The 26561-nt window shown below is 38.5% G+C and overlaps 1 protein-coding gene across 4 annotated transcripts in view; it reads right to left on the bottom strand.

Moving 5' to 3' along the window:
• Window positions 1-26561, bottom strand: part of LOC124861683 (gamma-aminobutyric acid receptor subunit gamma-3-like) — a 190925-nt gene that overhangs the window by 41479 nt on the left and 122885 nt on the right. For all 4 annotated transcript variants that reach the window (XM_047355593.1, XM_047355595.1, XM_047355592.1 and 1 more), the window contains 3 exons: window positions 26399-26530; window positions 16821-16903; window positions 2048-2185 (listed from right to left, as the gene is read on the bottom strand). In XM_047355593.1, the coding sequence (XP_047211549.1) occupies window positions 2048-2185; window positions 16821-16903; window positions 26399-26530 (353 nt within the window). The remainder of the gene's footprint in view (window positions 1-2047; window positions 2186-16820; window positions 16904-26398; window positions 26531-26561) is intronic.

The raw sequence follows: 26561 nt of genomic DNA, 5'->3' as shown, positions 1-26561 counted from the left end.
AGATATGCAGGGAGGAGAGAAACTAAACACTTTTGAAGTTTGTCATGATGTAAATTAATGATAGGTATTTTTAGCCAGGAAGCTAATCATCATGCGTGTGCAGATGGAGTCGACAGGCAAAAGAAAACGAGGTAGTAAATGTGAAAATGGGCAATTTTCTTGAACAGCATGAGGTAAATGTGTAGGTTTGCCGTTATTTTTAAGCATCTCAGCAGGAAATTAGTTGGGTGGCATTATGAAAACATCAGGAATCCAGGAAAACGTATAATTTGTAAGCTCATCAATGTGGCTCAGAGTGAAAGATCTGAGCCACCATTTCTTATTGTGATCAGAAGCATTTACTGATTCACAGTGGATCTAAAAGGTGGACACACCCTGTTAAAATCCCAAGTAGTTAGTGTTAAACAAATGAAACCATGAAAAACAGCTTTTAAATTGTTTATGCCCTTAATATAACATTTATCTTGTATATTTAGGTAAAAAACAAATACAGGCACATCATGAAAAAATATCTGAATAGTCTGAAATGTATTTATTTTCAGGACATTCAGATTCAGACTGATTGGTTTAATTAGACCAAAGGTGCAATAACAGAGAATTCCTAAAGGGTGTGCACATTTTTGCAACCTGGTTATTACCCCTTTTTTACGGTTTTATATTTTCCGCTTTAATAGATGGTACTTGTTCAGTTACGTTTTACAGCATCTATATTACTTTACAGGTGAAAAATGAGTTCTCACTGATCTTTTTTTCCAACATTATGCATTTAAATGTGTTGGGATTTGTGCACCTTTAAGAGCCACATTAGATCTACAACTAATGTTTAATTAGTATTCTCAGTGTCTGATGTGGCAATACAAAAAAATAAATAAACAATGCAGGATGTGTTGACTGGTATTCTGTTGTAAAGGAGGTTTGGACAAACAACCAACACTACACTTTTGTAAGAGTCAGGCAGACATAATGGAGTCATACAACTAATTTCCTCTGAGCTCCTCAATTATTAGATGCCACTCCCCATTTTCCATCTCCTAACTGTAATCCTGTTCCTGGAATATTCATGAACAGACGTTCAGCTGTTAGAAAGCTGAATCAGGTCACATTATGCAGATCTGGGTCTGTCTCTCTGAAGACAAAGCACCGTATAGCACTTACCAGGAGGAATATGAACCTACTAAACAAGGTTAAATGGAGTTAACAATAGGTCTGTGTCATTGGTCTTTCTTTCAATTATTTAAGCCACCGGAATAAATTTTTATTTTTAAAGGTCATGTAAAAAGCATTGAAAATGTATAAAGTGTCCTGTCCGAATGTGGGAGCAGCACCTTGTCTCTAGATTCCAAGCTACAAAATATACATAGGATAACAACCATACCGACATGCAGGAGAAGAGGAGGAGTGAATAATTAAACTTCCTTTTTAATCTTTAATCCTAGTGATTAATGTCAGACAAAAAACCTATTTGGTCTTATACCCAAGGGGAATACGTATGAGCTTTGAAACTGTAGTTATATAATTACATTTATGGGCATGGAGCTAATGTTAACCTGTGGAGCTCTGAGGGGGTGAAAAGTTCAAGGGCCTGAACATCTGCCCACTTTAGGTGATCAGGCTCCTGCATCAAGGTTTGGTTAGGAAACAATGTACATTAGAAGAATATTCACACCCCTAAATGTTTTGCGCGGTTACAACTACAGAGTCTAATGTATTTATTGCGATTTTATATGACAGACCAACATGAAGTAGTGCATAACTAATGTGCAAGAAATATGTTAACTGGATTTTAATCTTTTTTAAAGAAAATATTAACAGTGCACTGTGTATTTTGTGTCCTATTTACTGATTAGGTAAAGATGATTGTGTTTAAAAGCATGTATATTTTTTTTCTTTCACTTCAATATTAGGTGTAAGCCTTTGTTGGTCTATTCAATAAAATGATATGCTGTCAGAATCAGTTTGTTTGTATACCAACAGTTTGGCTGGTTTTTTGTGTGAACTGACACCCTTTAAGAGCGTTCATTGACCCTCTCTTGACCCTTTGACCTACCTGCCGTTGTTGTGAGCACATCTGTCGTGTTTCGCAGCCCCATGAAGTCAAACTGGTAAAGCCTCCAGTATTTCTGGTCCGAAGTCTCCACAGACTTTCGCTTCCACTTGTATACAATCTCATCCCGTGGGTAGCCATCTGGAAACAACACAAACCACGAGTTAGATGAGAGAGTGTATGTGTAAGAATAAATGGACAAAGCAAAAAAATTAAAAAGAGTAAACTTGAAGGCAGGAGAGGATTTCTGCAGCAATGCAGTTTTTGTTGTATGCATGATTTATACCAGAGTTCTGCATGATTTATACAAAATTATACAGCAGGTTTTATTGGGAATTCAGTGGATACAGACCAACTGAGCCATCAGTCTTAACTTGCTTGCTTGGACTCTGCTGAGGTGCACCTATGGAGAACAAATACTTTCATGCAATTCAAGATAACATTTATTTAATACCAGTGGAGTAACTTCACAGGCTTCCAGCTACATCCTATTACATTTTAATGGCAAAACCCTTCAAATCTGAGTCCAATTTAAGGAAAAATAACTGGCCGGATGTTTTTTATAGTGTAAATATAAGCATGTGTAATAAACCTGTTACAGTTCAGTACTTTCCAAAAAATCTCTCGAGACTGATTCTGTATAAATTGGTTTCTCATTTATTACTATATTTTCATGGGGAAAAATACTATCCAGCTATACATGTCTAAAATAATTTACAAAGCGTCTCTCGCTAGTGAGACTTTTGGTTGTGTAAATACAAAATTATACAATATTTAAAATACAAATATGAAGTCAACATGCTGATCATTCTGTCATATTTTACACTAAAGGCATGGTTTCATCAGCAGCACTGTTTGTGTTAAAACTAAAACTTATTCATAAAAATAAGTGGCAGCAATAATGAGTAACCGGCCTGTAGTGGCAGGCAAACTAATTATATAAACGGCTTTATTTGGATGTCAGTGGAAGAAGAGAAATCACAATGATACAAAAAAAAATCATGCTTTTCTAACTTTTTTAAATACTAATTTAGTTGAACATTATTGCCATCATTTCTCTTCTGGCCTTGCACTATTATCTTGACTGCAGACGGTGTTATCATCATGCTACCAGTGTATCTTAGCAGCCACAAAATGCTTAATACTTGCTAAAAGCCCCCCTGAAGCAACATGTTCTTTCACAATGCTATAAATTACAACCTTCTGAGGCCTTGGCTACAATATTCTCCCTGTCTGTGCTATACTAACGCCTTCTTCTCTTTCACCACAAACAAGTGCCGCTAAATGTGAAATTTGGATTCTTCAGCTGCATCTCTTCCATATAATTAAGACTAACACATGATAGTATTCCCAATTTTTAACCAGCCCCCAATAATCACACATTCACGGCTATTTCCAACAACCCTCTGCAATATTCAGATGACAGGAGTAAAAATGAGTTGTACACAGATTTTGCAGAACTCACTTAGCAAACTTATTTCACTGCCTTTAAAGAGAAATCTGCTGCATAAAGATTCCTAAACCCCGTCCAGTGTAGGGAAAACTTTTGCCGACATCCATACCCTCCCTAAGAGTTAGTTTCATGTAATACAGAAGGTTTTTAAAAGCCCAAAATAAAATGTGACAGCTTGTCGTGGTATGTCTATCATAATCCCACGCTGAGAAGTTCTTTGAATACCTTATCTTAGAGTCAGCAACTCTGTATGGTGTTGGTTAATGTGTATAGGTACTGACATAGATCCTGTAAGTGTAAGGATCATAGTGAAGGCAGCTAAGACTAGAACAAAAGGGTGGACTTTAGCTATTTGTTCAGCCTGAGCTTAATTAAACATTCCCAGTTTTGTGTCTTGAAGAATCTTCATTACAGGCATCTACACTCACCGGGCACTTTATTAGGTACACACTGCTAGTACCGGGTTGGACCCCCTTTTGCCTTCAGAAACTGACTTAATCATTCATGGCATAGATTCAACAAGGTACTGGAAACATTCCTCAGAGAGTTTGGTCCATATTGACATGATAGCATCACACAGATGCTGCAGATTTGTCGGCTGCACATCCATGACGCAGATCTCCCGTTCCACCACATCCCAAAGGTGCTCTATTGGATTGAGATCTGGTGACTGTGGAGGCCATTTGAGTACAGTGAACTCATCATGTTCAAGAAACCAGTCTGAGATGATTCGTGCTTTATGACACGATGCTCAGTTGGTACTAAGGGGCCCAAAGTGTACCAAGAAAATGTGCCCCTCACTATTACACCACCACCACCCGTGCTTTCATGTTGTTGACACCAAATTGTGACCCTACCATCCGAATGTCGCAGCAGAAATCGAGACTCATCAGACCAGGCAACATTTTTCCATTCTTCTATTGTCCAGTTTTGGTGAGCCTGTGAAAATTGTAGCCTCAGTTTCCTGTTCTTAGCTGACAGGAGTGGCACCCGGTGTGGTCTTCTGTTGCTGTAGCCCATCCGCCTCAAGGTTCGATGAGTTGTGCTTTCAGAGATGCTCTTCTGCATGCCTTGGTTGTAACGAGTGGTTATTTGAGTTACTGTTGCCTTTCTATCAGCTCGAACCAGTCTAGCCATTCTCCTCTGACCCCTGGCATCAACAAGGCATTTGCGCCCACAGAACTGCCACTCACTGGATATTTTCTCGTTTTCAGACTATTCTCTGTAAACTCTAGAGATGGTAGTAGGTGAAAATCCCAGTAGATCAGCAGTTTCTGAAATACTCAAACCAGCCAGTCTGGCACCAACAACCATGTCACGTTCAAAGACACTTAAATCACCTTTCTTCCCCATTCTGATGCTCAGTTTGAACTGCAGCAGATCGTCTTGACTATGTCTACATGCCTAAATGCATTCAGTTGCTGCCATGTGATTGGCTGATTAGAAATCTGTTAATGTGTCATGGTTGTTAGTTATAGACAGACTGGTCCAAGCATTGCAGAAACCGATGATCTACTGGGATGTTCACTTACGAGACTCTTTGAAATCTGCAGAAAAAGGTCTGAAAAAGAGAAAACACCCAGTCACCCATGTCAGAGGAGAATGAGCAGACTGGTTTGAGATAAAGGAAAATCAACAGCCACTCAAATAATCATTTGTAATAAGCAATACCATCTTTGACGGCCCAACATGCCAATTCCTGAAGTAGATAAGCTACAGAAGCAGAAGACTACCCTAGGTACCACTCCTGTCAGTTAACAGGAAATGAAGGCTACATTTGACATAGGTTCACAGCCTTAAACAATAAATGATGCATGCATGGTGCAACAAGTCTTGATTTTGGCATCAACTTTCTGATGGTAAGGTCAGAATTTGGCAGGAAAGCAAGGATTCATCCTGGAGGTGGTGGTGTAATGGTTTTGGAGACATTGTTTGGAAAACTTTGGGCATCTCAGTAGCAACTGAGCATCATTTAGGCACCACAGCCTACCTGAATATTGTTGCTGACCGCATCCATACCTTTAGGACCATAGTGTACTTTCTGACGCTGACTACTTCCAGCAGGTTAAAACATTTTAATACAGGATCTGAAGATATCAAAACATTACAATATTTCTCATCAAAGTGATGTTTGTCTCATGTGGTGCAGTAATGTAAGGGTGCAGGGCCCTGAATATGAAGCTGTGCGATTTAAGATGGACACCCAGTTGCTTCTATATTTGAGTCTCTATTTTTAAGTAAGAAAGACAGTAGTTTGTGAGTAATCCTATGTAGACTGAGCAGAACATATTGGCCTTTTTATACATTCACCAGGCACCTCTCCCCACAGCCGTATTATTGTACCAACACCTCACATCATTGAGATGATTCTAGGCACCTGAAAAATTAAAAGATGTACTCTAGTTACACATTGCACAGTTAACCGTCATCAGTAAGAGCGATATTGCACATTACTTTTCCTACACATGCAAGGGAATTTAGCTCTGCAACTGTTTCAATGCAAGCCAAAAGACTCTCACCTTTTGACCCTGAATTCAGGCCTTACAAAAAGGACTCTACAACAAAATCTTTACTTGATTCATGGTCATTTTAGACGAAAGAAAACTTTTATTCCAAGAGGCATAGGTCATTTCTTTTCTGCTGACTCCTGGCAGACTGTAGTGCTACAGACAAGGACATTTTGCAACCATTAGAAATAATGGATGAGTAAGGCTGCCATGATGGCTGCCCTTTCAAAAGGTCAGTTTCTGCTAGAACTCTGAACCCATATGGTTCTTATAACCAAAGTCCTTCTGCTGATAAGACCAACTTAAAACAAATCCCTGCCTCAACGAGCTTTAGTATTCTCTTTACATTTGTTTTATTCTCTTTGCAACATCAGTCAGAACATGTATGGTTTGACCTGTGTGAGTAAACCCTCAATCTCATGGCTTGTTTCTTTCAGACATTCACTGTCAGCTGTGAAATCTTATATTAAAAAGAAAAAAGGTGCAGAAAAAGTTCAAATCCATCAGATTCTTTCAATGTAAGAAAAGTGAATTTTTCTTCATTTACCAGAAGTTTGATTTCATGTGGACAACTGAACGTAGCATAACAGGATAGGAGATTGTCAGAAATCACAGTGAATTACAAGTGCTTGACTTTCTTTCACTTGGGGTTGTTGCAACAAGGTTTGGTTTAAGATCACCTGCACAGTACCTACACTTAAAAAAAGCTCAAATATCTTAAAAGCCTCTCTGTCATCAGACCCAGAGCCATTAATTGAAAAGATACGGGTACAACTGCAACAGAAAATACTCGAAATGAATGGAAAAGATTAGAGAGGCTATCAACACATCCATCAGGTTCGTAATGTTCATTCTCAGTAAATGAAACTGAATGAAACCATTATGGGGCAGCTTGTGATTTGCTTAATGATGAACATTTTAAAAACCTCTCACATTAGGCTTCAACTGTATGTTGTAAAACTGTTACAGCTACATGCTTCAGCCAGTAGGTGAGATACTGAGGTCAGTGATATGCTGCCCTACAAATGTATTCACACCCCTTGACCTTGTTTACATTTTGTGACCTGACCACAAACATCAATTTATTTTAGAGGGATTTTAAGTGATGAAAAAGTGGAAGAATAATGACTAATGATTTTTGGTGTTTTTTGCAAGTAACATCTGACAAGTGTACCATGCATCTTATGTGAGCAATACATGCACCAAACAGATCAGAGATAAGGTTTAAAGCAGGGTTAGGTTATCAGAGAATATCCCAACATCTAACTGAGCATTGCTAAAGCCATCAACTGAAGATAGAGTATGGCACATCTGCAGACCTAGTCAAATAGTTGACCTGTCAGATTAATTGGAAAGCCAAGGAGGGCATTAACCAGTGAAGCAGCCAAGAGGCCTATGGTAACTATGGAGGAGCTGCAGAGATCCACAACTCAAGGGGATCTATTGACATTGCAGCTATTGATCATGCACCCACGCAAATATGGTCTGCACTTTACTACAAGATATGTAGGGGACACAGCAAACATTTGTCTTTTACCTTACCAGCAAAACGTCCAACTGAACACACCATCCCCTCTGTGGCTGGCACCATCATTCTGAGGGGAGGCTTTTCTTCATCAGGGAAAGGGAAGGAGGTCAGAGGGGATGGAAAGATGGATGGAGACAAATGATGTGCAATGAAGAAAACCCGTTAAAGGCTGGAAAAGATTTGAAACTGGGGCAGAGGTTTACCTTCCAATAAGATGACCCTAAACATTCAGCCAGACCTACAATGGAATGACTAAGATACAATTATGCAGTATTCATATGTTTTAAAGGCCTAGTCAAAGTTCAGACCTAAATTTAATTTAGAATCTGTGGAAAGACTGGAAAAGTGATACTCACCCATGCTTTCCATCCAATATGGTTGATATTGAGGGATTTTTATAAAATAATGAACAAAGGTTCAGTTTCTAGATGTACAAAGCTGGTGGAGACATACCCAAGAAGATGTGCAGCAGTGATCGAAGCCAAAGATAACTCTACAAAATATTGGCTCAGTGGGTGAATACAAATGCACACCAAACTTGGTTTCAACAAAATGTTGAAACGATGAATCATTTTCCTTCCAGTATACAATTATTCACATATTTGTGTTGGCCCATCATGTAAAATCCCTATAAATTAAAGTTTGTGGCTTTATGTGATAAATGTAAAAAGTTAAAGAGGTATAACTATTTTTAAAAGATACTTTATGTTTATACCATGGAGCAAAGTAAAGGCTCATCATGCCTTCATAACCAGAAATCTCCCCAGTATGCTCAACTGGTCTCCATCTCTCCTCTTCCTACACAGCAGATCTTCATCTTGTAAACCATCTGCTATAGATGACATGTGTGCCATTTCTAGAGCAACAGCACATCATTGTGAAGCGAAGTGAGATGTTGTGGAGGAAACCCTTGCTGCTCAGTTTTCATGCTCTGCTGTGAAAACTTAACGTAAGAAAAGCTTTTTCTGCAGAGAAAAGTCTGGAGAGCAGCTTAGATCTTCCAAAAGAATTGACTCATCTCTGCAGACATGTCCATCTGTGCTGCCGTCTCAAATTATATTCATATACAGGGAAAGTGAAAAGGGTGGACATTTTAAAAACAGACAGAGCAGATGTTTGTTGTTGTGAAGGATACTGTGTTTAAGTCTGACATCATTAAACTTTGTTGAGTAGAAGATGAGAGGCTACATCAAAATTATGTACCAACATGAACGCATTGAAATTATGTTGTGATTGCTTTTTCTACTTTAAATTCTTTGTTTTAATAATTTTGATTTAGCTTTGCAAAAGAAAAACATTTAAGGCTTCACTGTTTAATGAAGATAGCGGATTATTCTTTGACATTAGATTTAAAAACTGGTTCTGAATGCAAATACTTCCAATTAGACATCATTTAAATTAATCATCAGAAGCTTTTTCACTAACGGTAGCTCTGTAATATATGCCTCCATTACGCTGAACAAATTAAATATATGTTTGAAAACTAAATGAACTGCTGAGGGGAGGCATTGATAATGATCAACACTGACATCTGATCTGTAGTTGCAATGACTTGTTTCCAAAATAAAGTTATAGCATGATGAATATTTCTTTTGTTTTTGTTTTATGAAAATTTTAATTGATAAGGGACAGAACATTAAAATATATTACATATTAAAGTAATGTTCTTTTCACAGACCTTCCAGCTAAAGCTAATCCGTGGTTAGGCTTCTAAGAGGTTTAAACTTTTAAAATTACTAATACAAGAATACTATTTTTAAAAACCTACAATTAAATGTTAGAACACAAGAACATTGTAGAAACATGAGATGATGGTAAAACTACAATATATGAAAACAACATGTATATTAATGAGCATAAGCAACAAAGTGTTAAAGTTCCAGATTTTGCACACTACTTTGTTTTATCCAATGCTTCACTACGGAGTTGAAAGTCATCTAGACAAGAATGATGTTAATTGATTACAGTGTGTTTTTACTGTTTCGGCCATGCATTCAGACTAAAGCTGCGGTTTAACAGCCTCCAAGCATTGTTTTTAGGAAGCAATCCCACCTGCTACCGCTGAATTTTGACTATTAGAGCCCGCTCTCGATGTCTATCTGTCACTCCCACCTGCTACTGCAATATATCCGACCAATCCTGCCCCCACCGACACTTAAATTGATGCACTGTACCATTCAATACATGTATATCCACTAAAAGTGTTATTGCAGCTGAACAAAGGCACAAACTAAATATATTTAACAAATATCTCCACTTTGAATCACGAATTCTCATGTAAACTGAGGCCAAAAACAAAATGAAGACATATCTGCTCAGTAAAATAATATATAAATAAGAAATTCTATAAAACAATATCACAAAAACAGATGAACCATTTTAAGAGAAACATTTTAAAAACACTGGGCTAAAATTGGAGTTGCTGAACATTATTATAGAACCATGACTCAGAATCTACAAATAACTAAACACAACAGTTCAATGAAACAGGGACAGCTGTCTTACTTGTCGTTACTGTGCAGAAAGAGTATATTGCTGAGAGACATTGAAGTCAGGCTCCTGAGGCTTTCTTCTAAAATACGCATGCAGACACTAAATGCTCTCTTATGATAGCACTGGAAGCACACTCAAAATAAACCTAGCAAACTTTGACAGCGCAGGAAAGCTTTTTTTGTGAAATTTTCATCCCTGAAGCACATCACATGGGTTTGGGTGCTGAGATTTGTTTTGCATCTATGGATGAAATTGGATATATTTCAATTCATAAAGAGATTAAGGTTGCTATTAATCATTTTTGATTTGAATAATTCAGATATGCTATTTATTTTCTCCAGTCTTGATTTTATTACCAACCTCAGTTGTTTTTCTACAGTTGGTAATCCCAAAACCGCCCACTCCCACAAAATTTGCCTTGGTTCCCATGAGACCCATGGGATACCAGTCCTAATGCAGGGCTCTAGTACAGAGTAAAAAGGTTATTTTATTGTGAATAACCAACTTTCTAAAACAATAGGGGAATAGCTAGGTGCATTTTTATGCACATGCCGTTTAATTCTTCTGACATTATATCTTGTGAAGGAAGACCCAAACACAGACAGGTGGCAGGCACGATTCTTTGACATGATAGAATAAAGAGTCCAAAACTCAACACAGAAAAATGTTAGCAAAGCAATCCAAACAGTCAGTCAGTCAGTCAGTCAGTCATGACTGACTGACTGACTGAGCAATCCAAACAGAAAACGCTATACAAGACCAAGAAGAACTGTGAGCTCAGGAACAAGATGCATAACATGAGGTTGCAGCAAGAAGTGAATGATTAATAGAATATATACTGGGCGCATTGGGGATAGGTGAGACTGACCAAATATACTACAGCTGTGGGGACACGTCAGAAGAGGCAATGAGGAAAATGGAATGGCTAGAAATCATTCAGAAACAATATAAACATTGCAATGAAGCAAGGAAATAACTGAGCAAAATTGATACAGGGAAACACAGGAATAAACTGAATAAAGAGATGAGAAAGAACTAAGTAACCAAAAAAAGGATTAACAGACACAATTAAACTAAAAGACCTTTGAATTATATCAAAACCAGATACTAAACAGAATACTTGTGCGTGTGTTTATCGTCAGAAGGTTAGATTATTGTAATGGTCTCTTTATGGGCCTCTGTATCAAATCAGGCAGTTTTTGCTCACTCCAGCTTACATATAAAGGCCAAACATTGGTTATTCAGTCCACCGTTAGATTTTGACTTGCTTAAATTTGATCATTTTAACATTTCTTTTTTATTTTATTACTTTTCATGCTTTTTTATATACAGGGGTTGGACGATGAAACTGAAACACCTGGTTTTAGACCACAATAATTTATTAGTATAGTGTAAGGCCTGCTTTTGCGGCCAATACAGCGTCAATTCATCTTGGGAATGACATATACAAGTCCTGCACAGTGGTCAGAGGGATTTTAAACCATTCTTCTTGCAGGATAGTGGCCAGGTCACTACGTGATACTGGTGGAGGAAAATGTTTCCAGACTCGCTCCTCCAAAACACTCCAAAGTGGCTCAATAATATTTAGATCTGGTGACTGTGCAGGCCATGGGAGATGTTCAACTTCACTTTCATGTTTATCAAACCAATCTTTCACCAGTCTTGCTGTGTGTATTGGTGCATTATCATCCTAATACATGGCACCGCCTTCAGGATACAATGTTTGAACCATTGGATGCACATGGTCCTCAAGAATGGTTCAGTAGTCCTTGGCAGTGACGCGCCCATCTAGCACAAGTATTGGGCCAAGGGAATGCCATGAAATGGCAGCCCAAACCATCAATGATCCACCTCCATGCTTCACTCTGGGCATGTAACAGTCTGGGTGGTACGCTTCTTTGGGGCTTCTCCACACCGTAACTCTCCCGGATGTGGGGAAAACCGTAAAGGTGGACTCATCAGAGAACAATACATGTTTCACATTGTCCACAGCCAAAGATTTGCTCTCCTTGCACCATTGAAACCAATGTTTGGCATTGGTATGAGTGACCAAAGGTTTGGCTATAGCAGCCCGGCCGTGTATATTGACCCTGTGGAGCTCCTGACGGACAGTTCTGGTGGAAGCAGGAGAGTTGAGGTGCACATTTAATTCTGCCGTGATCTGGGCAGCCGTGGTTTTATGTTTTTTGGATACAATCCAGGTTAGCACCCGAACATCCCTTTCAGACAGCTTCCTCTTGCGTCCACAGTTAATCCTGTTGGACGTGGTTCGTCCTTCTTGGTGGTATGCTGACATTACCCTGTATACCGTGGCTCTTGATACATCACAAAGACTTGCTGTCTTGGTCACAGATGCGCCAGCAAGACGTGCACCAACAATTTGTCTTCTTTTGAACTCTGGTATGTCACCAATAAAGTTGTGTGCATTTCAATATTTTGAGCAAAACTGTGCTCTTACCCTGCTAATTGAACCTTCACATTCTGCTCTTACTGGTGCAATGTGCAATCAATGAAGACTGGCTACCAGGCTGGTCCAATTTAGCCATGAAACCTCCCACACTAAAATGACAGGTGTTTCAGTTTCTTTGTCCAACCCCTGTATGTTCCCTTGTTATTCCTGTATTGCACTGAATTACGCTGTATATGAATGGTGCCAAACAAATTGACTTCATTGCCTTCCTATTGCAATTTTGGTCATATTTTCTGTTTTCATGTGCATGATATTTTTAGAAATGATGCCCTGTTTACAAGGAACTATTTAAAAGGAAATTAAAAAAACAACAACAAATACATCTGTTAGTAGCTCTCTTTGTTTTGATGGGTTTTAAAATCACTTTTCTGACTTCTTGTCGATCAAGTAGACATCATATTTAACCATTAATTTTAGAATTGGAAAAAAATACTTGGGTTTTTTACACAATGACAACTTCATTGGCTTCACATTTTAAGTTTTTAGTTTAGTTTTTGCAGCAATATCACTGCCTTTAAACTGATTCCGTTGCATGCCCCCCCAGGACTAACATAATAAAGGATGTGTGACAGTGGCAAGTTGGTTTTGATTTGATACACATCTTTAAATGAAAGAGACATCCACGATGCACCTGTTCAATACATCAGCAGCCTGCTGAGCAGCCTATGTAGTTACATATACAATTGAAGTCCAACATTAATACTCCTGGCAGATTTAAGGTATCATTCTAATTTCACGATGTTTCTTCTGACTGTAAGTAATGTAAGCATTTTTGAGTGGCCCGACAATAGCCTGCTAGAGAATCTGTGAAGGCAGCTAATTTTTAGGGTGAGGGAAAGAAGGCCTTTCAACCTCACGAACTTGGAGCTCACCACCTCAAGAGGGGCCTTGGCACCTCCAACCCCCACCCTGAAGTTCCCCCCCACCAGCCCCCTACCCACGCAGAGGACGGCTCTTTCCATCCAGGAGAGGGACGTCAACAAACTCTTCAGGAGACAGAACCCCCGGAAAGCTGCTGGTCCGGATTCTGTCTCACCAGCCAGCCTGAAGCACTGCGCTGATCAGCTGTCTCCAGTCTTCACAGACATTTTTAACACCTCACTGGAGACATGTCATGTGCCAGTTCAAGTCCTCCACCATTGTCCCTGTTCCCAAGAAGCCAAGGAACACAGGGCTTAATGACTTCAGACCCATCGCCCTGACCTCTGTGGTGATGAAGTCCTTTGAGCGCCTTGTGCTCTCACACCTAAAAGACATCACCGACCCCCTCCTGGACCCCCTGCAGTTTGCCTACAGAGCCAACAGGTCTGTAGATGATGCAGTCAACCTAGCCCTTCACTTCATCCTCCGGCACCTGGACTCCACAGGAACCTATGCCAGGATTCTGTTTGTGGATTTCAGCTCTGCCTTCAACACCATCGTCCCAGCTCTGCTCCAGGAGTAGCTCTCCCAGCTGAGTGTGCCCGACTCCACCTGCAGGTGGATCACTGACTTCCTGTCTGACAGGAAGCAGCGCGTGAGGCTGGGGAAGCACGTCTCTGACTCCCTGACCATCAGCACCGGTTCCCCCCAAGGCTGTGTTCTCTCTCCTCTGCTCTTCTCCCTGTACACCAACAGCTGCACCTCCAGTCACCAGTCTGTCAAGCTTCTGAAGTTTGCGGACGACACCACCCTGATCGGACTCATCTCTGATGGTGACGGGACTCGTCACCATCTGTACGCGGACTGCGTACAGATGGGAGGTGGACCATCTGTTGGACTGGTGCAGCCTGAACAACCTTGAGCTCAACGCTCTAAAGACAGTGGAGATGGTTGTGGACTTCAGGCAGAACCCAGCCCCACCTGCCCCCATCACCCTCTGTGACTCCACAATTGACACTGTGGAATCTTTCCGCTTCCTGGGAACCATCATCTCCCAGGATCTCAAGTGGGAGCCAAACATCAGCTCCCTCATCAAGAAAGCCCAGCAGAGGATGTTCTTCCTGCGGCAGCTGAAGAAATTCAACCTGCCAAAGACTATGATGGTGCACTTCTACACAGCCATCATTGAGTCCATCCTCACCTCCTCCATCACCATCTGGTACGCCGCTGCTACAGCCAAGGATAAGGGCAGGCTGCAGCGTGTCATTCGGTCTGCTGAGAAGGTGATTGGCTGCAGTCTACTGTCGCTCCAGGAACTGTACACCTCCAGGACCCTGAAGCGGGCAGGGAAGATTCTGGCTGATCCCTCCCACCCCGGTCACAGACTCTTTGAGACTCTCCCTTCTGGCAGGAGGCTGCGGTCCATCTGGACCAAAACCTCACGCCACAAGAACAGTTTTTTCCCATCTGCCACCAGCCTTGTTAACAAAGCCCGGAAACCACCTTGACACTCTCCCTTTCCCCCACACCCCCCCTTTTTTGCTGACAGGACACCTGTAACCTGCAACTCTATGCGTTACATTAACGCTCAGCTTGGACTCCTGCTTTACTTGCACAATGATCACCTGCACTGTTGTATTGCTCTGGCATCTTATACTGCTCTATATTTACTCTCACTCACTTAAAACTGTGCACATATATTTATATTATATTGTAGATATGTTTATACTGTTTAATTTGTACTGTATTGCACCGACTACGCCAAAACAAATTCCTTGTATGTCAAAAAACGTACTTGGCAATAAAGCTTTTCTGATTCTGATTCTGATAAATTGTCATACTATGGGATACAAGGAACAAACTGCTCAGTGGTCATAAGCATTGATTATTAAGAACGATACAAATACTTTCCAATAACCCACTGCATCAGAAATCAACTATTTAGGTTAATGAAAATAACTTAAAATCTAAATCAACCAGAGGGGTGAATATTTTTTAACTGTGTGACATCATCTTCATGCATTTTTACACTGGGCAGCATTAAAACATTCTTGTAATATATAAACAAAAAGCAGTGTTCCTAATATGAGGCCTTGTGGTACACAGAGTTTTTTTTTATCTTTTACTGACAGGTTTAATACAATGTTTTCTGTTTCATAAACCTAAAATATTGCTGAGAACACTAACTTCTTTAAGTTTTGTAGAATTCACGGGCAGCCTTCTCGGGTCTGAGGATATTTTCCTTAAATGAAATTATAGATCACTGGTTCTGTTGAATATGATGAGCAAGATCCAAACAGTTTCAAAATCAGGGGACAGTTTTAATCAAGATAAAATCTTTGCTGTAAAACAGTTAATTGGTTAAGGATTTTGTACATAGTGGGTAAAAGTGATTGGTCTATAACTATAGATTTGGATCAGAGGTCAAAATGTAAGCAACTTTTGTTGTTCAACTTAAATATCTGTTTACCCTTTGAATTTTTAAATTATTATATAAAAGGCAATGGAAGAGTTTGATTTTAAAACCAACTGTCATCCCAATGTTCCTGCTGTAAGTCTGTAACGAACCAATTTCATATAAGCAATGAGCCTTTTAATGATGCAGCTGTAGGGTATCACTGCAGATAAGTAGTTGGACAATGATGCTACAAAGTCTGAACTGCTGTCTTTGTTGCTGCAGGCAGGTGATTTTAGTTAGTTTTTTTCATTTTAGTTTTGTAAAACTGTAGGCCTTATTTTTCATTTAGATATGCACTGATGAGGAGCAATGCCATAAAGCAGCAACTGTTAAATGTTCCACTCACACTGAGGAATTAAGGAGAGAATAAGAGTGCTTGGTCTGAAATCAATATGCGAGTGAGTGGAGTTGTCCTGAGGTAGATTGAAGAATATAAAGTGATGCTTTCTGATTACCCAACCTCAGTAAACATGAAGTTTTCTGATGGTTCTGAGTGCATCCTGGTTTCAGTGATAATTCTGACTAGGGTGTGAACTGCAAATCAAACAGGAGAGGGGAAAAAATATGTAATCTGGCCAATAAAAGCAGCAATTATGTAATTAAGTTCACGGTCAGCTTTCAGTTCAGGAAATGTTGAAACAATTTTTTTTCTTTACTGCTTGAAAAAAGTTCTACAGGTAAACATGAAGAGGAGCTTCACTGTGACAGAGCTACACGACAGCCTCATAAAATATTTCCATCCATACAGAGCTGATCTCCAATCCCCTGATCAGTGATTCCCTTTAAAACTGGGACTTCCCTGTGTACACTACTGCCAAGAGCACCTGAAAGGTCTGCATCTGCACATGAAAACACAGCACAGCCCATGGAACAGGCCTATGCTGACTTTTACCTTTTATTTTTTTTTGTATCTTTTTTCAAGTGTGTTGATAAAGTACTGTAAGTATCTCTGGACCTTAATATCACATGTTTGTATGTATGTGCATTTTTTGGTGCCAGGACTCACAGCTGGAGAACTCGAGAGGACAGGAGTGTTCATCCATAGGGAAATTATGAAGCTGCAGCTGGCATTCTGCGTTGATGGTCATCCTGAAGAGAGAGACAGAAGACTGGATTAGATGGAGGCGTTCAGTTGCTTCGGATCCTTTGTTTAGCAGACTGTAAAGCACATTGTGAGTGCACATGACTCATTATTGCTTTTATCACATGATGCACTTTTTGCACTGGAGAGTATGAGGCGCTGGCTTGAAACCAGATGGTACAGAATCAAACTCGATTGCACGGTTGATGTGCCGGTTGATATCCCTCAAAATGACAGAAGTGTTTCATCATAAGAGGTGAATGTGCTACTTTTTCCTCAGTTAGGTCATGGTTCAAAGGCATGTCTGCTTCTAAAATCAGAAGTACTTAGCTATGATCACTTGACAAGTCAATGCACCAGATGTTCAGGAGAATCTGGGGTGTCTCTTTTTGCCTTTTAGGATGTACCTACAGGTACATCATTACAAAAATAGAACACCATGAAAAAGTTCAATAGTTTTTGTCACATATTTCAGAAAGTGAAACCCATTGTATAGATTCATTAGAATGGAATAAAATAGGAATGTTTGTTGTCCCTCAGTTGGAAAATTGTGTACCAACATCAAGGTGAAGGCAAGTCAACGCATGCAGATTAACACAAAGGTAAAAATGTAAAAACAGAATAAGAGGCTGTACAGTAAGAGCAAATTTACAGTATAAGTAAAAAAATAGTTACTCAAAAGAAGCATATTCATTCAATGAAATGTGCAACCGAGTAAGATAAATAAATAAAACTTTACAACAAAGACATGTATATTTCTGCATTACAAACACTATTTACAAGAGTAAAAAGGAAAAACTATGCAAATCGTAGCAGGGATGTAAACAGCTAATGTGTCTGTTGGGAGCAGTGAGGCTTATACAGTCTAACAGGTGCTTGGAGGAAGGATCTGTGATAACACCGTTTTGTGCACCTAGAATGCAGCAGTCTGTCACTGAAGGAGCTCTCAAGTTCTGCAACAGCTTCAGGCAGTGAAATATTTCAAGCCTTTGTATCTTGTCATTTTGATGATTATGACAATGAAAACCCCAAAGTCAGCATCTCAGTCAATTACAATATTACGTGAAATAAACCGAAAAAGTTATTTTAACAAAAATGTCTTGCTTCTCAAAACTATGTCCATTACTAAGCACTCAAAACTTGGTTGGGGCTCTTTTTGCATGAATTACTGCATCAGTGCAGCATGGTATGGAGGCAATCAGTCTGTGGTTCTGCTCGAGTATAATTTTAGCCCAGGTTGCTTTAGTAGTGGTCTTCAGGTCATATTCATGAGTGGGTCTGGTATCTCTTATCTTCCTCTTGACAAAACTCCATATATTCTCTATGGGGTCCACATCAGGCCTCTTTGCTGGCCAATCAATCACAGTAACATGATGGTCATTGAACCAGCTTTTTGTACCTTTGGCAGTGTGGGCAGGTACCAAGTTCTGCTGGAAAATAAAATCAGCATCTCCACAAAGCTTGTCAGTAAAGGGAAACATGAAGTGCTCTAAAATTGGTAGATAGGTGTGTTGACTGAACTTCAAAAAACCCAGTGAACCAACACCAGTAGATGACATGGCACCACAAATTATCACAGACTGTGGAATCTTTACACTGCACTTCAAGTAATGTAGATTTGTGTGCCTCTCCTCCCTTCCTCCAGACTCTGGGACCTTGGACCACTGAGCACCGGTCCAGTTCTTTTACTCCTTAGCCCAGGTAAGATGCTTGTAACCCATGTGTGGGATTCACCTGTGCGCAGTTGCTCTTGATGCGCCAACTCCAGCCTCAGTCCATACTCTTTGTGAAGCATCCCTAAATTCTTGAATGAAATTTGCTTTATTCAGTACCTTTTTCTACCACACTTTTTCCTTTCACTTAACTTTCTATGAATATGCTTGGATACAGCGCTCTGAACGACCAGTGGGCGGTTTGAATGACCGTCATTCAGCCAGCAGTTTAACCCCTTAATTGTGTGGCCTACTGACCCAGACAGAGACCATTTAGAGGTTCCAGAAACCTTTGCTGATGTTTTGAGATAATTAGCTGATTAGGGTGACACTAAGAGTTTCCAGTATTTAGCTTTTTCACAATATTCTAATTTTCTAAGATGCTGAATTTTGGGTTTTCATTATTTGTAAGTCTAATTAAAATTCCACATAAGTAAAGGCTTGAAATATTACACCTATGTGTAATAAATCTCTATATTAGTTTCCTTTTCTGAAATGAGTGACAAAAATACAGAAAACATGAAACATCTTTTACTTTTTTAGATCTGTAGATTTAGTTCATTTTCTCTTCTTACCACATTAAATCACCAGAAGATTATTTTTTTACCAGACACAATAGGAGTTCTGAAAATAAGATCATGAACACCAGCTTCTCACTCCAGCTTGTTATGCATTGTTGTGTCTTTGTCCTTCATACAATTTCTAATTAATCGCCTGACTTGGAGCACAAAAGAGGACTCTCAGTCGCAGCAGGAGGAGGGCTGCCTCACTCGCCTTGTTTGTAGGTGAACAAATTGCAGATGATGTGCAATCCCAATTTGCATGCATGCTTGCTTCCATTCTTGTCAGGAAGCTGGAAATCTAGATTTTGGTGAGTCTGTAAATTAATGAGAACAAGAAACGGCACCGAGTGTAGTAGAGAGGTGCATCTGAGAGATGTTACTTCAGAAGAATGTGCCCCAAAACATGATTTTTTTTAAACCTAATATCCTTCAAATGGAAAAGTCATTTTTATATATACTACAGAGACGTGCACTGGTATGGATTTTCTAAGAAAACTGAAGCACATTTTAGTGAGCTTGTCATTAAGTTCAGTTTCTGGTTTTGGTGTTTCTAGCAACCGACATGTGGCAAAAAGAAACAACGTGGGCAGCACATGGGTTAAGTGGTAGGAAGAATCGCCTTACAGCAAAATGTTGAGGCTGATGATTCAAATTCTGGATGAGTCTTAAATTTTAAACAAAAGCACTTATGAGAAACACTAAGAGGTTTTAATTTCTAAGGGTTTTATTTGGAGCTTTATTCATTTGATTCAATATTTACTTTTGTTTGTATTTACAAACACAAAAAACTTTATGCAGCACCTTTAATTTATTGCAGTTTCCTCTGTAATTCTTCTTGTACAGACAAGTAAAAACAATAACCTGAACTATTAACCCTTAATCTTTTGCATCAACTGAGCTAAAATGTGCACACTTGTTGCAGTGTGGTGTTATGTTTGTATTCAGAGATTCAAACTTTTCCAATTTGGAAAACTACTCTAACTAAACTAACCCCTTAAGTCCAATTTTCAACTGAAATTCAGAGCCCAACTGCAGACCCAAAATATGGCTTCCAAATATGAAAAATAAAGCTCAAATGATCTGCTGATTTGCATTTCTGAAGTTTATATTTCATAAAATCTGTTACACACAGAGGGCTGTGTAAAAGTATTTACCCTTTCAGAATTATTATGTTTTGCTTTTTTGAAACTTAGTTCATCAATAATATTAAATTATGATTTCATTACATAAGGAATAAATCTATACAAACCAATGTGAAATAGTAATTATCCCTCTTGTTAAATAACTCTGTTGTTTATAAAGATGTTTAATTTGATTATCTACATTTTAGTGCCAGATCAATGGAATCTGGCCACCTCCTTCGTGAAGTAGGTAGCCAGATCCTAAAAAGTAACATCATTCCTCCTGTATATATCCACAGGTGTGCCTCCAGTCAATTTTTTTTAATTATTCTGGCATTTAACAATTAGAAATACATTTGGTAATCCTACTGACCTTAAGCAGGAAAAACCAATCAGATTTAATGTCTGACAGTCAGGAGAAAAGGCTGGATTTCAGAAACAGTGTATGTAAATTTCCTTTTTTTTTTTTTATGTACCCCTATTGTCAAGTTTAAAATATTGTTTCCCTCGAGCTCCTTAGCTTGTCAACTTTTCTAACTAGCAGTGACTGGCTACTTCAGTTTCATTTGTGATAGCCCTTAAGCTGTTCAAATTTTATCTGCTGTAACTGCAAAGAAATAAGGACAATTAGCACGACTTAGCGAGAAAACAACTACAAAGAGCTGAACTGACTCCAAAGCCTCTGTACAGCTGAAGGGAACAGCTGTGCTGGGCGATAACCATCTGTCATGACGGGTGACCCTTTCCTATCAAACGTAATGACCGGGTCTATTTTTTGAGACAAAGACAAAAAAAAAAAAAAAGCTTAATGCAGCTTTAACTTCCTGTTTGAATGCAAAGCAGTGTATTTTTGGCCCAGTCTACCCCTGCTGATAAGAAGCGCATTTATAGCTCTGTTCAGAAGGTCATGATCAGTGGTATTAACCTCTACAATAGCGCAAATTATCCCCCTACAATCATGGGTCAGACTGCTACTACTAATTAGACAATTTTAAGTCTTTTACCCTCCAAATATTGAAAATGGTTGTTTGAGATGATAAATTGCAATCTTTTAAACACTTAGAAGGGAAGGTAAAAACAAAAAAACAACAAAAAAAAAACTGAGCAATGACAGCAATTCCAAGCAAAGGTATAACAATGAAAAGCTAAAATCTCAGAAGAACATTACGCTCATTTAAGAACAGTTTATGCACAACAGCACCAGAAGCATCCTGACACAGCAGGGGGGGCTTGTCTTCTCCAAGGGCCATGTAAACAAAGCCCGGGTTTTTTGCGCTATTTCCCAAGGTTTAGTCAGAAACTCTCAGTATGCAGGTGAAATGCATCCTCAAGGCATAAAAGGCTGTCAGAATCTGAGAGTTCGTAAACCCAAAAGGTTATAAAATTTAAAAGAACTAGTCTGCTCAAATTGTCCTTTTTTACTTTTGAGTAGCTGCAGACAGCAGGGGTTTTTCTGTCATAAAGCTGAGCCACCAGACAAACACAGGACATGTTGACAAGCTGGTAGAGGACGTTTTATATTTCTGCTCCAAAGTCAAATAACAGTTTGGTAACAAAAGCAAAGACTCGAATCTTAATGCAGAATAAAAGATCTATTGCAGAGTGTGCTGTGGATGTGTGGGCGGCCTGTCAAATAAATATCTGCTGCCGCAGCTGCTGTTTACAACCATCCAAAACAACACCACCACCACATTACTTTCAGCTACAGAAATAAATTTGTAATGGTTTTGTCATCTGCTTTGGACATCAATTAGATTACGAGAAATAAATTATACTTATGGAGATTCAAAAATGCCATCAATCAATTAATAAATCAGGAAATATTTTCTTAAATGTCATAATGCAAAATTGGGAAAAAAAACAACAGAATTCTAATCTATGATAAATGCATCTTTTTATCAACAAAAGGAATTATGCAATTATTAAATTCACAATTTAATTAAATAAAATGTTACGTAATTATTGACACAAAAATAATTAGGGATGCATTTTATTAAAGTTAAGGATGAGTTTTTGTGTTTTTTAAGAATTTTAATAGTACATTCAATCAAGCAGAGATTAGGTATTTAAGATTGCTGGAAAACAATCACATTTTTAAACTAATGCCAACTCTTTGATAAACGTAAGAATTTCGGTTAGAGGTAAATGGCAATTATTAACCTAATCTAAAAATGAATACTCCTTTCTGTAATAATAAGGCTGTTTAAGAGCTATTGGTCTGTCTGACTCTCAGATGTTAAGAGGAAGATTACTTTGATGGCTTCATTTTAGTTTTTTAACCAATGTGTCATGTAAGGAAGGGAGATTGCATCTAGAAATGGCAGAATGAAAGTTAACATTACAGGACTGGAAACCAGTAGTGAATCCACCCGAATTCATAGTGTCTGCTCTGGACAAGGACATAGTTTCTTTTTGGGTCCTACTTGTTGTAGTATTAGATGCAGACGGAACCAGGTGTAATGGTTATGCGGGTTCCTATGGCTTAGACACACATCTGGACATGGAGGATGGCTCTGCTTATGTTGGTTAGAGGTCACTTTAGGACAGGGCAATGCATTATTGGATAAGGTACAGTACACCTCAAAAACACAGTGAAATAAGCAATTTAGAGTAGCATACAATGTGAAAAGAAACCTTTGCCATAACTGCAATCCAAACAGGTTGATAAGTTTTGAAGCAGTCGGGTCCACCTTGTATGATAGACGAAAGCTTTGCTTTGCTCTTGGATGGGGACATGAACTTTTGCAAAAACTGAAAAAGTGACTTGGGAGCTGAGTTATATCATACAGTCAAAGAGGTAAAAGGAGATTACTCCTTACCAAGATTTCTTCCACTTTGACTTCAGAGTTTCACGGAAGTAAAATCTTTCTGCATTTCATCTGAACTAAAACTGTTCAGGCATTTGCACATTCAAGGTATTTTAAACATATTCTAGCAGTTAGCACTTTCACATTCTGGATTTCGATATAATGGACATTCAGTACTGAACCTGATAATTATTATGGATTATTTTAATTAAGAGGGAAAAAAAGAGTCTAGCTTAATTTCAAAACATACACTGTATTCCCAAAAGTATTGGGTCAATCCACCAAATCAATCCATTCTGATGTTTCAATCACTTCCATGGCAGCAGGTGTATAACGTTTGGTGTGGAGAAACTTGAATGTTCTGCACAGAGTCCTGACCTCAACCTTCTTGAACACCTTTAGGATGAATTAGAGCAGAGTTTGAAATTCTGGTTTTCTCATCTAACTATTATTACACTCCTAAACCTTGAGGAAGATGTTTACAGAATAGTTAAAGTTGCTGTTGCTGGCAACAGTGAGTCCATCAACAAACTGGACCCTTATGGATTAGGTTGTCAACAAAGTTTATATACATGTAAAAGTAGACACTTACTTTTTGATAGTGTATTTTTGTCTAAATCATAAATTCAGCTGGTTAGCTAAAGTGGGCTGGATCAAAAAGGTCAAAATCCAAGTGTTGGTTCCCCTTAGAGATATGGCCTTAAAAGGTTATCATGATATTTTGTGGTATTTATTGTGAAAACGATAAAAGTGATAAAAAGAAATTAAAAGTCCATTGCAGTCTTTTTTGGCAATATATATTATAGAATCACAAATAAACAAAGTAATACCCAATAAAGAACAACTCATTGATTATTAAATGGGCTACTTTAGAAAACAATTACATTAAGGAGTGCAGTTATATCCCTGAACAGCAATAACTGGATTTAATCAAATATACTGCTAATTATTGCTGCTGTCCTGGAACCATTAGAGGAGAAAATGGTAAAAGTAACAATCCCAACAAAATCTCCAGACTTTGGGGTTGAGACACACACACACACACACACACACCCAAAAAAAAAAAAAAATTAAAAAAAATTAAAAATCACGTTAGCGATCAAGGTTAGATGATTCCCCATTCCTAATTTATGCCATAATTAATAGAAACAAATATTACTTTTTCATTTCTTTCATACATTGGGCACATTACCTTTATACTTTATTACATTTTGGCACTCCACAATCATTTATTATTGACACATGTAAATAATAAGGAAAACAAAGGTATTAAAAGCTAATTTAATTGTATTTATAAATTAGCAAGAAATAAGTAATTTATTTATTACTTAGTGGCCCTTTTGTCTCTACATAAAGTCAAGCATGTATACCTATATAACCTAAATGACAGAATGGTTCGTTGTAGGTAAAGTAAACACTGATTCTGTTAGACTGGAGCAAGGCCAAGCTTCTTCAGTCTTTATAAATGATCTGTTTTTAATTACGCACAAAGCCTTGAATGCACCCAGCTCCATCCATTCAAGCTCGAGAGGAGGAAGGGCAACTTTCTCTCTAAGATCTTTAGTTTTTCTAGCTTTGGGTGAAAAAAATGAATCCGTAAATACTATAAGGGATACATAGATATATCCCTTATATACATTATTAAAAACATTTTTGATATAAACAATTGCATTTTGACACATACTTTACATAACATTTTAGTAGACAAAAATAAAGATATTGTTAGTTATATAATATCTAACAATTGAAGGATCTATTTTAGGAAGTGCCATCAGAGCACCAATCAGAAGACTTTAGGTAACACTACAGTTATAACATGTAGAAAAATGTTCTGGATCAAGATTTTACGAGGACGCTGTTGCTTTATAAATACAGTTGTAGTGAATAATACCTGGTGGATGTTAAACTCTCTTATGCTACACTGGATGACCACTTTCACATAAACAAAGAGGTATATGACAAAATATTAAATTTGACTTTTAAAAATGTTGTCTTACCCCAAAGCACTGCCCCATTCTTGATTGTTCTGAGAAACGACTGAATTCCACCAAATACTCCCGACAGGAAATATTTTAGAGGAGATTAGTTAAGCTGAAGATTTTAATCTGGTCTAACGATGGAGGATTCCTCAACACTGATGTTAGCAGACGTTCATTTCTGCTCAGGTCTAGTAAGGTCTTACCACAATATTTCAATTACTTTAAAGGACTGGCTTTTGACGACTGCAATTTTTTGTGCCTTCTCCTTCTGTTGGAGATTTGCTGCTGTGTTTGAGAACATTGTCCTGTTGTAAATCCAATCCCGTCCACTGTCATGCTGGTATGAGGTGTTCATGCTTATATGCTGCTTTTGGATTTCCACATAGTGCTGAGCATTACGCAACATAAATCTCTACTTTGAACTCATCTATCCAAACATCATTGTTCGAGGAGTCTTGTGGTTCATTCAGATGCAAATTTACTGCATCATATTCTTTTAAAAAGGGAGAGGCTGTCTCCTAGCAACCCATCTAAACAAATTTTAAGCCCACATTCTTTTCCCTAATTGTACTGTCATCAACTTCAACATTTAACATGCTAACTGAGATGCAGCTCTTGGTGTTTTGTACTTTCTCTGGGCATTGCACAGATTTGCTTGGACGTCCACTCTTGCAAATAAGGCCATCAGTCTTAACTTTTCTAAATGTTTTTCACCATTGAATCATCTTTCTCTCTAAAGAATGATGATCTTCTGATTATTTGTGGATGTCCTTATATCCCTTCCCAGATTGATAGGAAGCAACAATTGCTTCCTAAAGGTGATTGCTGATGTCGTGCCATGAAGGCCGTCCAGGCCAGCTAAATGCCTAGATTTCTGGTTCATATGTGTGGATCAGTTTATCCATGCATTTAATTAGCAAAACCTGCTTATACTTTCCCATGTTAGCCCCAAGGGTGTACTTAGTTTTTATCATGACTGTATATTGAATGATATTACTGCTTACTGACAAAAAAGGTACAATATGTAACAGTGTAAACAGAACTTATGCCATTATGACCCTTCTGAAATTGTTTGCAGTATGTTTTGTCATTCAACTCCGCTGCAACTAAATCAGACATTTGAGTTATGACTCAATGTGTCACTTCTTGAAAATGTTACAGTGCTCTCTCCTTATTGGCAGCACTTTGAAAATAATTTAGAAGAAGACCAGTTTAGGCATTTTCCTCTGCTGCCACTGAAGGACACAAAAGATGAATGCTAAGGAAACCTTTCTGTCTTGTTCTCTTGTATTATCTCATAATGTGTTCTAAAGGTTTTCACCTCAGTGTGTAAAGTATCTTTCCATTGTTCCAGATGCGAAGCAGCTGATTGGGGGTTGTTATCCAGTGCGAGTCGGCGTTCTTAGAGTTCCTAAAGATTGTGTCGGGCAGCCAGATCAGGCCGACCATATTGCTGGTTTAACAGGAGACAGAGAAAGAGGGAA

Source organism: Girardinichthys multiradiatus, chromosome 24 (assembly GCF_021462225.1).
Source record: "Girardinichthys multiradiatus isolate DD_20200921_A chromosome 24, DD_fGirMul_XY1, whole genome shotgun sequence".
NCBI classification, from domain to species: Eukaryota; Metazoa; Chordata; class Actinopteri; order Cyprinodontiformes; family Goodeidae; genus Girardinichthys; species Girardinichthys multiradiatus.
This window is presented reverse-complemented; position numbering and strand designations above follow the sequence as displayed.